This window comes from Rhinolophus hipposideros (genome assembly GCF_964194185.1).
Source record: "Rhinolophus hipposideros genome assembly, chromosome: 7".
NCBI lineage: Eukaryota > Metazoa > Chordata > Mammalia > Chiroptera > Rhinolophidae > Rhinolophus > Rhinolophus hipposideros.
Window position 1 is genome coordinate 48,652,560 of NC_138053.1, and position 16,411 is coordinate 48,668,970.

At 37.3% G+C, this 16,411-nt stretch overlaps 1 protein-coding gene across 2 annotated transcripts in view; it reads right to left on the reverse strand.

Moving 5' to 3' along the window:
* Window positions 1-442: 442 nt before the first annotated feature.
* Window positions 443-16,411, reverse strand: part of MSH3 (mutS homolog 3) — a gene marked incomplete at its 5' end in the record, with an annotated part of 143,969 nt that continues 128,000 nt past the window's right edge. For both annotated transcript variants that reach the window (XM_081052891.1, XM_081052892.1), the window contains 4 exons: window positions 443-3,574; window positions 6,141-6,306; window positions 12,655-12,784; window positions 16,139-16,325. In XM_081052891.1, the coding sequence (XP_080909017.1) occupies window positions 3,466-3,574; window positions 6,141-6,306; window positions 12,655-12,784; window positions 16,139-16,325 (592 nt within the window). In that variant the 3' untranslated portion in view covers window positions 443-3,465. The remainder of the gene's footprint in view (window positions 3,575-6,140; window positions 6,307-12,654; window positions 12,785-16,138; window positions 16,326-16,411) is intronic.

A 16,411-nucleotide genomic window follows, 5' to 3' on the forward strand; every position in this document is an offset into this window, starting at 1 on the left:
AATTTAAACTTATGAATTGTTTATTTCTGGGATTTTCCATCAAATATTTTCAGACTGCAGTTAACTGTGGGAACGTGAAACCATGGAAAGCAGAACTGTGGATAAAGGGGGGACAACTGTATATGAACTATAGTGTTCCAAAGAGGAATTGACAGTAATTATAAAGTTAGAGACCACAGATGGTATTAAGTTCCTTTCTCTCTCTACCCAGATCCTTGGTGTGGAATATTAAATAGCACTTTTATAATTCTATAGCACAGCAGTAATTAATATTGATCATAGAACTTAGTAAATGTCACCATTAATTTGTAGACCACATTGGAGTCAATCTAGTCTCTACTCTGGAATTCATGCAACGGGCAGTTTCACCAGCTCCATCACCACTACCAACCATGACAACAGGCTCAAATTTGGACAAATTGTCAGGATAATTTTTTTTTTTAACATATATAGTATACTTACGTGTGGACCTCAACTCCCTAGTGAAATGGCGTCCTGATTACGAAAAGATAAACATTGGGTTTCTAAGCTGAAAAAGTTTGATTTTTCATTTCTCTGTCAAAAAACATTGGGAGTCTACCATATGTCATGCTTTGCCCTAAGTGATAGATAAAGCAGGGAAGAGAGAGACGAAATGACTGTCAATCCAATGACAAATATGGTTTAGTCATTTGTAATCACTGAGGCCAGTAGTTCACAAACCATTGCACATTAGATTTGAGGGAGCTTTATAAAAAAATCCTGGGAGGCCAGTTGACTCAGTGGTTGGAGGGCAGTGCTCATGGCACCAAGGTTGCCAGTTCGATTCCCACATGGACCAGTGAGCTGCACCCCCCACAACTAAATTGAAAACAGTGACTTGACATAGAGCTGATGGGTCCTGGAAAAACACACAGTTTCCCAATATTCCTCAATAAAAAATTTTAAAAAATCCTATGCATTGCCACATAAAAACCGTACACATGAATGTTCACAGCAGAATCATTCATAATAGCCAAAAAATAGAAACAACCCAAAAGTGCATATGCTGATGAATGGATAAATAAAATATGGTAAATACATAAAAAACAGAGCAGTTTTCAGTAATAGAAAAGAGTGAAGTACTGTTACATGCTACAACATGGATGAACCTTGAGACAGGTATGTTAAATGAAAGAAGCCAGATACAAAGACCACATATGGTAGGATTCTGTTCATATGAAATATGAGTATAAGCAAATCTATAGAGACAGAAAGCAGATTAGTGGCTGTCGAGGGTTGGGCATTTGAGGGAGGAATGAAGAGTGACTGCTAATGAGTGTAGGTGTCTTTTTTTAGGGTGATGAAAATGTTCTAAAACTGACTGTATCCATCACAGAAATGCAAATCAAAAGCAAAACGAGATATCACCTCACATCTGTTAGGATGGCTATTATCGAAAAGATAAGTAATAACAAGTGTTGGTGACGGTGTGGGGGAAGGGGAACCCTTGTGTACTGTTGGTGAGGAGGTACACTGGTACAGCTACTATGGAAAACAGTATGGGGTTCCTCAAAAAATTAAAAACAGAACTATCTTATGATCCAGCAATCCCACTTCTAGGTATATATCCAAAAGGAATGAACTAAGTATCATGGAGATGCTATCTCTAACTTTAGAGCTGCTCAGTTTGGTATCTGGAGTATGTACCCAGTCAATTGCGTTTTTCCGGTGGGTTTCCACGGCATCTATGAAGTCTGCGTCGCTGGGACTTGGCCACAACTCTCCCGTCAACAACTCCGTAAGTTGGCTGGAAATGACCCTCACTTAGAAACGCAGTTAGCAGTGCTGGTCTTCTCCCAAACTTGGAGGAGGTTTGACCTCCTGCCAACTGGCTGGCTGACTGACATCCTGCTTCATGTTAGAGAATCTGCCTTGTAATGTTTCACACTGTCACTTGCCCGACACTGTACTGCCACTGCCAGGAGACACTGCACCTGGAATCCTCACCTGCTTGAATGTCGTCCCTGACCTGGGCAAGCCAGAGATGGCCCGGACAGTTCACGTGGACATCAGCAGTGATTGCTGGTCCCTGTAGCTCCCTCAGGCCTGAGCATGACACTCCTGGATTCATCTCCTTTTCTTGCTGGCCTGCCAGTAAGGTCATCTTTGAAATCTCATTAGAAAGAATATAAAACATTTACAGTCATATAGGGTATTGAAACATTGTTTAAAAAGTATTATTCTTTTTTAAAAAGTAAATTCCAACTAATTCTATTTTAATATACTTTTGAGAGTTTCATTATATGTTAACATTTCTGGAGGGATGGCAGAATGAATTAAATTACATTCTACTCTAACTCCAAAATGGGGGAGAATCAGAGACTAAAGTGTGACTCCAAAGTATAGCACCCACCTGCTCTTCATCAACTTGGGGAACCTATATTGACTCCCATGTCCAGGGTCACAGTTAGGATCACAGTAGGAAAGGAATTAGACATATGCCCATAAAACGTGTGGGAGACATTTAACTGAGCAGGAATAATAAATGGGTGGGAAATGGGATGGAGAGCCTCTGTGCAAGATCCATATATTTGGAAACAAAAAGTACATGGATATCAGAAGCCAGATTTTAAGTGCTGTAAAAATCTCAGGGACACAGGGGCACTTGTTACCCTAAACATGCAGGGAAGGATCGCTGTTACGCGTATGGATCAACAAAGCTATAACGTTCAATACCAGGGTGACCACGCATTTGCTACATTGGTTAATAGAAAGGTCCAAAATGAATAAGTTCAGTTTTGTGTATTTCAGAGGAGCAGCAATCTTGGTTCCATAATTAAACCTTAAAAGTAACAATTGCCAGTTAATTAAAAACCAAAAAATGTCAACAAAAAATATATAATTTATAGCAAGTATTCATCAAATGTTTATTACTTGAATGACAGATAATTTCATCCAACAATCTTTAAATTGTTTAAAACTGACAATATTCAACTTTTCAAATTTCATATGACCTTACTCCTTCCGTGTCCTAGTTCTGAAAATTGGTATGTCTATTTCCTGTTAAAAATGCTCATAGCGAATAAATTGGTGGCACTATAAAATTATCTTAGTTCAAATGTAAAGGTAAATTCTTGCCAGACATTTCACCCAGTTGCAAATTAGCTAAACTGACACAAATAAAAATATAAATTAAATTTTTAGAGCACTCTCTAAAAACTCATGAACTGCACTTCAGGTTTTGATTTTATGTGACGCTTACTGTCCATGAAATTTTCTAATTACATAAGAGACGCCTTAATATTCAAAAGTGTTTATATTTTAAGTCAGGATGACGGGAACCTGAAACAGACTTTCTACACAAAAGCTCTCAGTTTCCAATAGGAATATCCCATTGTCATGTTTTATGCTCACACAAAGATGGACTGTCATGGAGAGTTGTTTCGTACAGTTGGTGTTCTTTTTATTCTGTAGTTTTTGTTCAAAATGTAATCTTCATTTTAATCAGGAAGAGAAGTCTGTAATTTCTTCCATTTCAAACTGGTCTGTCCACTTTTGCACGTCCTTTACATCATTTATCGTCCATAACGTGGCAAAACACTTTCGCCTTTTCCTGGAGAGAAAATAAAACACTACTTATTTTATAAATGAAATTGTTGGGGGACAATACATCTCACTGAAAGCTATGAAAAGCCTAGGACATTAGAACGCCAGGCAGGGCCCTGTGGTTAGGGAGCTGTCAGGCTTCTGGGGGAAGGAGTTTTACAGCGCCGCTGTTGTAACCAAAGGACCAAGGTGATTGATCAGCAGTACAGCCTGCCGGCAGGGAGGGCCCAGCTTCCTTCCTCTTCTAACCCCCGCTAGGGGCTGTGTGTGCTCCCAGGATGAAAAGTCAAACTGATTTAATAAAATAAAGCCAGCTCATGAAAGAATAAAATGCCAACATAACACAGACCTGCTTTTTTGTGCAGAAAGCAGTCAAGGTAAGTGTTAGCGGGTTTGGAGCCGTCTCTGAGTTCCAATTACTGCTCCACCAGCTGTGTGACTCTGGTTTCCTGATCGGTTTCCTATCCTCGCTTGGCCTCATTTCCCCCAATTATAACCTGCGTATCACAACAGTACCTATCTCACAAGGCTGTCAAAAGGAGTGAGTGAGTCAATGAATATAAAAAAATAAGAACAATAACTGGACAGTGTCTGGGCTGCTGCAAATGACAGCCCAGACTTGTTTCTGTGCCCAGTAAGCATTCAATAAACTATCAATTAGCTATCACAACAAACCCACACCAACGTGTAAGATTTGGTTCGCTTTCTTTGATCTGGCCAATAGAATCGATGAGTTAACCACTTTTAGTGAAAAGGTAAAACAACAAATACAGTATCCTGATAAACAGATTCTATCCCAATGCAACCTCTTCCTACAGTTCTGTCTTGTCAAGATAACTTTCTAGATTTCAAAATGTCAATGTCACATAGCAGTTGGAAAAGTTAAAATATTTATAAATAATCTGTGAATTTCACTGCTCTTGCTTTATAGGCTATCTAGTAGCAACAAGTATAAACTATCATATTTTATTGCCACCTTGCAATATATCTTTTGTAGTAGGGTTTTATTCTAGTTTCTTTAGAGAAAGAGAAAAATAATAAAAAGACAACAAAAGAGGATTTAAAGTTGTTTTTGGACTTTGCAAAGAGCTAATTTTTTAAAACTCTCATAGATGATTACTTTTCTCTCTGGAAAAATTTTATTAATCTATTTTGTAACATAATTAGAAATAGGCCGTCACGGACTATACCGTGTTTCCCCAAATATAGCCGGACAATCAGCTTTAATGTGTCTTTTGGAGCAAAAATTAATATAAGACCCGGTCTTATATTATATTATATATTATACCCAGTATTCCGTTATATTTATTATATTATTATATTATATTATATATTATATTATACCTGGTCTTATGTTATAGTAAAATAAGACCAGGTCTTATATTAATTTTTGCTCTAAAAGATGCATTAGAGCTGATTGTCCTGCTAGGTCTTATTTTTGGGGAAACATGGCATCATTTGCTTTTAATATAGCATTAAGGAAATGATCTAAAAGAGAATGTCAATAGAAGAATCTATATGTCATTTGTAGTATTCTAGCACTTTGGACCTGGTCAACCACCATTTACCATTGCAAGGTGCAGAGTGCAAGGCAAAACCACAAGAGGAAAAAAGGAAAAAGAGAAGTTGGTTGCACAACTCTACTTTAGTACACAAGTTGGCAATTGTTTCTTTAACTGATAATAAGTATTAGTATTTCAATATTTAAATTTGGTAATGATTTCCAGACTTAAAAAAATATTCTTAGAGTATGGTGGGCGGCCAAGATTTTCTATCTGATGAACAAATCTGTCCACTAAGTCACATGGTTACTGCCCAGGACACCTACCTCAGGCAGGTCAGACTCTTCAGGTAGAGCAGGGGTAGGACTGGATGAGGAGCTAAGGGCTGTAATTTCTTATTTATTCATGTGATATTTTCCTAAGAATATCATCTTTCGGAAGTACAGCTCAGGTTCATATTAAGATTAGTTTATATACTGACTACATACTGGCTGGATATGAAGGGCAAAGGGTGGAATGCATTCACATGAGCATTCTAGGTGACAGAGAGAAATCAAGTTTATAACGAAAAATTTGTCACAAACAAATCCACAAAGTAAGTGACACGTGGGCACTAATTACAATGACCTAGTTACATAATACTATTATTTTCATTCATGTCCTGACAGAATTCTTAATTCCTGAATGCAACCACTGTACATCTAAACGCAATATATGGAAAAAAGAGGCACCCCACAGGTTTCATATATTGAGTTTTCTTTTAGTAATCTTTTGTATAAACGAATCTTTTAAGCAACTAATGTGTTGGCACAAATAAGGAGTTAATTATTCAGAAACATGACTGAAAAACCAATTTAAGAACTTAAAAGATAAAGATCTGACTAGAGAAGAAGATTGAATTCATGTGAATTTTGAGAAGAGCTGTTTTCATTTTATTGTAATTAAATGTTTCAGAATATTTGAAGAAGTGCTTAAAGGTAGACCTGATATTCACTTACAGGACAACCCTCTTCCTTGGACAACTTGGAAGGTTTCATTATAAATCAAAACATACAGAACAAACATTCTGACCTTTTCATGTTTACTAATCCTTCCAGCTCTTTTGACTTGCTAGCTGCTTTCTTTAAAATTTCTCCAGGAACATCTGCTAGTTTAGCCACATTTAGTCCATAACTCCTTGCTGCAATTCCTCTGGTTACTTGATAAAGAAAAGTGACAAAATCAGGGACTTCTTCACCTACAAAATCAAAAAGGAGATTTAAAAAAAAACCATGCCTGAAAGTTTAAAGAAATTGGATGATTAAAGAAGACATGTAAGTTCCTATAACCTTATTAAAATTTACAATCTGAAAAAGAAACCCATTGTTCCTAATCACCTGTTAGCACCTTTGATCAATTTTACATATCTAGAAAAACGGGAAGTACTGTTTTGAAAATGTTTTTGCATTGAGGATCTTTTAGCTCACTTATAATGTTCTTTTAACAATGGTCTATTGCAAGCTAAGAAGTATGTAATTTTATGCTGCTTGTTGAAATTTTTTAACTGAATTCTGTATCAAAAAGAGAGTGGTTCTGATATATGGTACAATTTCTCCTTTAAAAACAGATTTTAAAAAACTGTTATTCCAGTGAGAGAAAGTATTCAAACAGCCTTGTACGTAATGCATTCTATAAAGTAACATACATAAAAATTTTTTTCTAAAAGTGCTAGAAACGAAACAACAAAAACAGATAAGGAAGTAATACGTCGCACAGTTTAAGTAAGATTGAGAAATTCTGGTTTATTAAATATCCTACCATGTTTCCCCAAAAATAAGACCTAGCTGGACCATCAGCTCTAATGCATCTTTTGGAACAAAAATTATTATTTTACTATAAGATTGGGTCTTATATGATATATAATATTATAATATAATAACTATAATATAATTTATAATATAAAATATAAAATATAAAATATAAAATAATATAATATAATATAATATAATATAATATAATATAATATAATATAATATAATATAATATAATATAATACCGGGTCTTATATAAGACCGGTTTTATATTAATTTTTGCTCCAAAAGACTCATTAGAGCTGATGGTCCAGCTAGGTCTTATTTTCGGGGAAACAGGGTAGTTAACCAAGAGTTTATATATAGAAGTGGATGCCATTCAGTACCACCCAGATCCCACTTAGGCTTGAAGGGTTTATTGCCCCAACTGTGAGGAAGGTTGTTAGCCTACAAGTCTCCACTGTATGCCGTTTAGGAATTGCCTCAGCTGAACAGAGCTGCTTCGTCCAAAGTCACGATCCAACGTCTTGAGCAGCCTGCATCCAGTGTGACTGGTAGCTATGGGAGTTGGTAGGTAGCTTCTACTAAGGCCACCAAAGACCCCTGCCTCCTGGTGTTCGTGACCTTGTATCATTTCCTCTACTTCAGTGACTTGCTTCTCATGCACAGAATATGGCAAAAATGATGGATGTCACTTCTGAGATTAGATTACAAAAGATTGCGGCCTCTGTCTTGGGTACTCTCACTTTCTTGTTTGTTTGCTTGCTCTGAGGGAAGCTAGTTGACATGTTGTAGGCTGCGCTATGGAAAGGCCCATCTGGAAAGAAACTGATGTCTCTGGCCAACAGTTAGTGAGGGCCTGGAGGCCGGCCAATAGCCACGTGATCGAACTTGGAAGTAGATATTCCAAGGCCTGCCAACAGGCATGTGAGTGCGCTGGGAAGTGGACTGCACCAGTCAAATCCTGAAGTGACTACTGCCCCGGCCAATACCGTGCTTGTCACCTTGTGAGAGACTGTGAGGCAGAGATGTTCAGCTCAGCTGCCCGTGGATTCCTGGCCACAGAAATTATGAGATAATAATGTTTGCTGCTTTTAAGCTGCTATGTTTTGGGGTAATTGGTTATGCTACAATAGAAAACTAAGAAAGGGTAAAAGGCCTGGTTCCCTCACCCCAAGTTGAGGTAACTCTGAAAACCATCCCAGCCCCAAAGCTCTCTGTAGGGTTAACTGAAGCCTTATGGCTACAACACAGCCCAGCCCTGGCCGGTCCTGCCCTGAGGTGCTCACCATGACAACACTCCCCAGTGAACCTCTGGCACACAAGTCTCAGATTCGGCTTCCCGGGAAACCCAGTCCACCACACATATACATGCATATGAATTAAAAACTGTTAAAGAATTGGCATATAACAAAATACAATACTACAATCACAATGCTGTATACAGTTAATCTTTGATAAATCTAAAGCACCTGAGCAATATGCAGCTTTTATTATGAAATTCAACATCACTGCACTAAAACTGTCCAAGATGAACCAGATTTGCAATGATTTCCGAGACCCTAGTATACTTATTGCACGTTTTATCAAGAGCTTTTTCTCACACATTATTTCATTTGATAAATGTGTATGCTTTATTCTTTTATTAGCTAAGAACTAAAAAGCTAAAAGAGTGAACACAACAGAGAAACAGGATTATGGAATTTTCCTTAACCTCCCCAAAGAATTCAGCAACTGGCAAATAATAGCTTTCTAAGGGTGGGTGCTGGAAGTGGGAGGTGAAAAGAATGCCGACACTCTCAGGAAGACATAGACTGAAACTTATATTATAAAGCACTAAGAATACCTTTGCCTCCAAATAAAAACTTAAGGAACACAAAGAAGAGCTGAGGGAGTGGGTGGGAGCAGACAAGGAAAGAAGCATGTAGAAACCCATGCCTGCTAACCTGGATAATTCTCTGTTACTCTGCAATGCTCACAAGACCAAAAGTGAAGTGAACAGCAGTAGGCAATCAAACAAGCAAACTCTTCTCATCTTTAAGATAGAAATATTTTATTTATCACTTCAACTGGGTTAGTCCTAACTGATCTCCCTAACTCCAGCCTCTTCCTCTCTAATCTAGCCTCATGCTGGTCTTTCTACAAAAAGACTCATTCATCTGTCTGTCCATCCATGCATCCATGCACCCACCCACCAATCCACCCACACTTCCATCCATCTTTTTCAGAAGGCCTATGAAATGCCACCAAACCTCCTTACTTAAAAATTGCTTTGATGATGGCAATTTTCTTTTTTTGCTTTCTATATAATATATATAGTATAACATATATATAGTATATGTTTATAGTATAGTATATGTATAGTATTATACCATATATAATATATACACATATAGTATGTATTATATATAAAGTTATAAAATGCGTGTTACATTTAATATAGCTATCAAATATAGCCAAATTACATAAAATATGTTCTGAATAACTTAACATACTTCAGTACAGTTGCTGAATTTACCATGATATGCCAGTCTGTACTTTAGTATTAATTATGGTAGTTCTTACACCATCAAAGTAAATAATGTGCCCACTCTTCCATAATCACCTGGGGGAACTTTTTATTAGTTATGTTCTACCTCAAGACTGTCCTTCACCCCTGTTGTTTGGGAAAGGGAGAGAAGCAGGGAGGGAGGGTGGGCTGGTGGAAGGGAGGGTGGGAGGGAGGGAGGGCATGTACGTGTGTAATGGAAATGTGGGGGCAGAGAAAGACAAGTGGGAAAGAAAATGGCAAAAATAACTCATTTCTGCACAGCTTCACAATACAAGTTCTTGGTAAGGACTTTACTTACAACCTATGACCATTTCTTAAATGGATATTATTAAAAAGCTTATCTGACACGGCTTAGAATCAATAAAAGTAGTAATTCATGTTTCTGCTCGTTACAGGGAGGCTTACCAAATCTGTTTTAAAACCAAACTTCTATAGGCAGTTATTAAAGAGATGTGTCCTGATCAAATAGCTTCTGAAGTCACTTTTAGGATAGATTCATAAAAATTAAGGGGCGGATGAGGTTAGGTGACTTGTACAATATTTGAAGACTGGAACAGCCTAAAACACAGGTTCCTTGCTGCTGGTCACTGCTCTACCTACCACACCATGGGAAATAGATAAACATACTATCTTGGAAGCCACCCAAAAGGGTATTTGGGGCATTTTACTGATGAGCTATGTAGTGGCCTCTAATTTAGACAGAAGAGGAGTTAGGTTAGAGGTAATGGATGAAGCATAGAGATAGCCAGGAATAAAATTGGAAGTGAGCAAGCAATGGAGCAATGCTTCAAATTTTTGAGTGAAAATGATTTTCAACCTAAAATTCTAGTCTTAGCTATACTGTAATCAAGTATGATGGTATAATGGAGACATTTTCATTCATGCAAAGTCTCAAAAGTTTTACCTCCTTTAGTTATTATTAGTAGCCTACCTAAAATCAATTCCACCTTTAAGAAAACCCTGATTAATAAAGGAGTTAACGCCCTGACCATATAACTCAGGGAAGAGTGTTCTCAGATGCAGCTCCAAAAGTTGATCCTGATTACAGTCTAGGCTGATCAGTCACCCCTGCTCTTCTCACTTCTAAGAACTGGTTCAAGAATGAGCATGTGATTCAATTCTGAAAATGAGATGGGACGATGATGGGTTGCTAATGGGCATCTGAAAAAAGTTCCCTATCTCCTAAGAGTCACAGGAAATGCTGATTTCTTCTCTTCCTTTGGACATTGTCAATTCTGGATGTGATGCCCATACGAGCTGCAGCCAGTCTTGCCACTAGCCTGATGATGGAGCGAGTAGGGCTGAAGTCAGAGCCTGGAGAATCGAAAAGAAGAGGAGCTGAAGCCCTCTTTTCCTTGGATGTTTCTGTAATGGGAGATTATATATACCCTTACTGTTTGAGCCAGTGTGAATTCAAGTGTTCTGTTACTTGCAATCAAATGCACAGTAGGGAGGGTAAGATACCATTTCTTAGGATGATGGTAAAGGCAGTTCTCAGGACAACAGCTGGGCAGGCCTACAAGCAGGAAAAGAAAGAGTTCCAGGAGGAATGACCCCAATGGGGAAATGGAACAGGAGGTTCAATACTATGTAAAAATGTCTATAGAGAGGTGTTTTACAAAGCTATTGGAGGATACAGGAAGATTCGGCTACATACTCAAATAAAACAATGAAATGAAAAAATAAAAACAACGCAATTATTACCTTCAGGAAAACAGAAAAAGTTGTAAAAGAAAGAAAATGCACTTGTCTCCATAGCTGGTTCATGAGTAAGTAATACTTACTGGCAACAATAGTGAAAACAATGAATATGAATGAAACAGAAAATGTGAAACAACTCTATGGGGGGGGGGGACAGAAGAAGGGAAAGCTGAAGACCTCCATCTAACAAAATGAGAAGTCAATCAATATTATGTCAAGTTGGTGAACTAAGAAAGAGGAAAATAAGCATACCATGGGGAAATATAAAAGAAGTGGATGAAAGAGTTGAAAGCATTTGCTTTCAGACGGGGATGGGGTGAGAGCATGGAATGAAGGGACAGAAGCAAGGGACTGCTGCCTGTTGGCTCGAGCCTTTAAGCATCATTTAACTTTTAAAATTACGTTCATGAACAAAATTTCAAATCAATAAAATCAATTGCCAAAACAGTTGATATGTAAGGCTCGGGGTTAGCAGTGAGTTCACATCAAACTTTTATCACTGTCCCTTCCCTATCGGTGAACTCGATTTTGTTTATCCCACTGGGTTTTAGCTTATAAGCCCCTCCTGTCACTTTGGATGCAGATTAATAGGCACAAAACTGATTCCACGAGAGAATTTATGATGTGTTTTTCAAGACTGCGTGGTGGTGAAAGGCAAGCATTGCCTAACATTACTTTATCTTAGGTCCAGTGCTTTGTTTTATTTGGGCTATGTGCCTGATTCCTTTTTCAGGTCCATTCTTATTCCTTTCCAAAATAAAATTTGGACTCTTGATGTCTTAGATAATGGATTTTCCATTATTGCACATCAACTGTGTAAACCATCAGTGGCCTACAGGCTGGTAGCTTTCAAAAATTACAGCCACAGGAAAAAAATTGCTGAATTCTACTGCATTACATATAGCACTTGAATTTGTTTCTCTTGGCTAGTGGCGTTCTTTTTCATGAAAAATGTCTCATTTCTGTGATATTAATAGTAAGTGGAAAGGCTAGGAAGAATACTGTAGATCCCACATAGCAGTTCTAGCAGAAATGCCCGAGGAGAGAATTGCCAGGAGACAAGGGTTCAGCCCCCACCCAGGTGGCCAATGGGCAAGCCACTTCACCTATCTTCAATTTCCTTATCAAAGTAAGATAAAACATGTTCACTGTAGCATATGGTTCTTAGTAATTAATATGAAATGATATTTTGGGAAATACATATTGGCCATCTTAAAAGACTATACTCTGCATTTGATGGTTAGGGCATCTTTCCTGAGGTAACTCTGAGAGAAAAAACCTAAATGTCCCCTAGCCTCATCCTCTTCTTCTACAAAAATGAGATATGGAATAGCAGGGAAAGACTCAGAGACGGCAAGGATAAATGTGAATTCTATTTGACCCAAAGCTTTGAGAATATTAATTTGGACAAATGTCATTTGTAGTCAACATTCACAGTTTTTATTACTAATAAGCAGTAAGTTCATGTTCCTATAAACTTTTAGTTATCAAACATGAAAACAAATAACATTCTAGTTGTACCTATTACAGGAATGTTTCATACCTGCATCTTGTTTGCTTTCATCCTCATTGACCAAGAATCCCATGTGATAATTCCCCACCTGCTGTGAGTAACTTTTCTCTAATTCACAAACTGGTGGATAATGCGTGACAAACAGGGTTAAGGATTTCACCTAAAGCAATAAGACATATAATAAAAGTTATTTTATTTTAAAATGTTACTTCATTAAAACTTTTCTCCAATTTTCTGTTTTGAAAACTTTTAAACCTTCATAAAAGTTGTAAGAAAAGTACAACGAACATCTATATACTCTTTATCTAGACAACCGTTAATACTTTTGTCATATTTCCCCTTCCTTCCTCCCCTCTCAACACACACACTTTTTCCCCTGCACCATTTGAGAATTAATTGAAGATATTGTGACACTTCATCCCTAAATACTTAAGATTCTATCTTATAAAAACAAAAAACATTCTCCTACATAATCACAATAGAATTTTTTACACTCAAATTTAACATTGATAATTATGCCATATCTAACATACAGCCCATACATTTTCCTAAACTGTCCCATGAATGTTCCTTATAAATGTTCTTTAAAAAAAAAAAAAAATCAAGGATCACGCAGTGCACTTCGTCATATCTCTTTAATCTCCATTAATCTAGAAGAGTTCCCCAGACTTTTTTGTCTTTTATGACATTAACATTTTTGACATTAACATTTTGAAGCAGAGCTGTTGTGCATGTCCCTCAATTTGGATTTGGATGATTGTTTCCTCCTGATTAGTTTCAGATTAAACCTTACTGCCAGCAATATCACATATCTATATCGGTGACATGCCCTTTTCTGTACATCACATCAGGAGGCACAGGTCAATCTGACCCATTATTGGGGATCTAAATTTGATTATTTGGTTTAAGTGGGTACCCAGAAGATTCCTTCACTGTACTGACACCTTTTTCCTTTGTAATTAATAAATATCATGTAGAGTGGTACTTTTAGATTGTGTGAATATCCTTTTCTCCAACAATTTTTCATCCAAAGATTTTACCACCTATTGATTATCGTTGCCTGAATCAGTTATTACTATAGTGGTTGATAAATATTCATTAAAAAACATTCTCTCTATAATTATTAGTTGGCAGTCTATATAATGTAGTGCTTACCCTTCTCCCCACTCTACTCCCACCATTAAAAATTTTTGTTTTGTTTTGTTAGTATTAGTATGGATATGTGAAATCTTTAATGAGCATTATTTTAAAGCACACATTATCATATGTTCTAGAACTCCCTATCTTGAGGGAAGTTAACACCAAATTATAGTCTAAAAATTAGCAGAAGACAAATTTATAGTCTAAAAATTAGCAGAAGGTAATTAAATTGAAGAATTCCAGTTTTGACTCATCTGCCATCCACCGTATTAAATGTCAGACCTGGGCATCCTCTCTTATAACAATTACAAATAAAGCTATTAGGGCAAGGCTTCTTCCTCAAGCTGCTCTTAAAATCTGCCCCAAAGAGTCTTAGGATCAGCTCTCTCACCCTGGTGCTTTTTGCCTGAGCTGAGGGGCACTTCCAGCCAGAAGACCTAAGGGTTTGGGCTACAGCACTGCTCCCCTCAATGCCACGTGCACATGCAGCAGCAATACACAGCCTGCCCCGTTATTCCTCTCTGATCTCTCTTCCCCATCTTAGCAATCAAAAGACACCATGAAAATAAAGATTCTCATCCATAAAAAGGTTAGACACTCTTGCTCCAGACGAACACTCTTCAATGAATTGCCTCCTAAATTTTATCTAAAAATAACACTTTCTTCATTAACATTTGAAATATCCAAAAACTGCTACGAGAAGTAATGAAAACAGAAATGACAAATTCAATTGTCATAATTTGTTTGTGAAGCATGACTCTTTGATGTATTGCCAAACTGGTTTTGATAGCCAGTTTTCCAGCATGGACCTCCAAATCATCACCCTGCAGTGTTCATGCTGTTGAACTGTCTCTTCCCACACTGAATCAGGGCTGGCTTGTGCGGTCATCAGAACATGATGGTAGTGACAATGTGTGACTTCTGAAGCTAGGTCATAACATGGATTGCTGCCTCTATCTTGGCCTCTTGGATTGCTTCCCCAGCGGGAAGGCAGATGCCATTCTGTAAGGACACTTAAGCAGCCCTGTGGAGAGGCCCACAGGGAAAGGTACTGAGGAACCTGGCCAACCACCAGAACCAACATGTCAGTCATGTGGGTGAGCCACAGTGGAAGAGGATCCTCCAGCCACGGTCGAGCCTTCGGATAACTCCAGCCCTGGCTGACAACTTCAACCTCAGGGGAGACCATGAACCAAAACCACCCAGCTAAGCTGGTTCGTAATTCCTCACCTCCAGACACTGTGAGAGATAGTAAAGGATTATTGTTGTTTTAAGTGACTGAGTTTTGGAGTAATTTGTTATGCTGTCGTAGTAACTGATACACTGCTGTAGAGTAGAAACAATGAAATCAAACTCAAAGGGACAAATTCAGTTGTTATACTTTGTTGCTGAAAGCTCTTGAATGAATGTATAAAATGTGTTCTGGAGGCAGTAGTAGGACTTACTGAACTTGTGATATATAGTTTCTATAATGGTTAAAGAAAAGTTTCTGAGCTACATCTTTTTTGCAAATAAATTATTTATTTTTAAAGACAACTAGAAAAGTATTTCAAAGTAAAAAACATGCCATCATTACCTACTAAATCTGTTTAAATAAAAAGGTGAGGGCCATCAAAGTTTAAAGAAAAAGGAATTTTATTTCAGCATTATGTTGTTTTGCAAAGAAATGAGTTAAAAAAATACGCTTTTATTGACTATTTAAGGAAGAGAAGAAATGAAAATGGGGAAGCCAGAGAGAGAAAGAAAATAAGAAATTAGAGAACAAAATTAAAAAAGGAAAACTAAACAAGAGACAAGGCTCAGGGGCAAGTGAAAGAAAGGGAGAGACCAAAATGAACAAAGACAAAAAGTAAATAAAAGGTGAGAGTTTGATAGGAGATGACAGGGATTAAAAGTGTGACACAATCAAAATCTAAGCACTGAGATGCTTAAAAATGTACTCTGAAAACAGATATGCAGTGAAGGAGGGATGTTACTGAAACAGAGGCACAAAGAGATGAAGTCAAAGACTTTATATGGAGGTTTTTTAGGATATTGTTGAAAAAAGTACTTCACAGGGCAAAAATGGCACTGTCTTCTTTTCGTTCTTTCCTCAAGGACTGGGTTGCAGGTGAATGGTCCCTGCTCTTCATTTAGAGTTTGCCAAAGATACTAAGATACAGTGCTGGGTGGAAATTTCGCCAGTGAGGCACATCAAACAAATACAAACATTATTTAGGTCCAATCTATCTGAGCTCAATGGACACCATTCGAATGATCAACTGCAGGAATAGGGTTAATTACAACAATTAAAAATAATGTTGAATATTTAGAAACTGAGAAAACAATTTGTATAGTATGTCTGATTTATGAAAAAAATATGCAGGATGCTTACCTCTCTAATAAAATGCTCAAGTGTAGCATAAGCAATGGCAATTCCATCATGGGTGCTCGTCCCTCTTCCTAATTCATCCATGATAACCAAGGACTGTGATGTTGCTTTTTTTATTATTTCCGCTGTGTCAGTCAATTCTTCCATAAATGTACTCTGTCCTTTATATATATTATCTGCAGCACCCATCCTAAAAATAAGATAAAGACACCCTGATTTTCCTCTGAACTTTATTATTAAGAAACTAGGCATTATTTTCTAAACAATAAATATAAA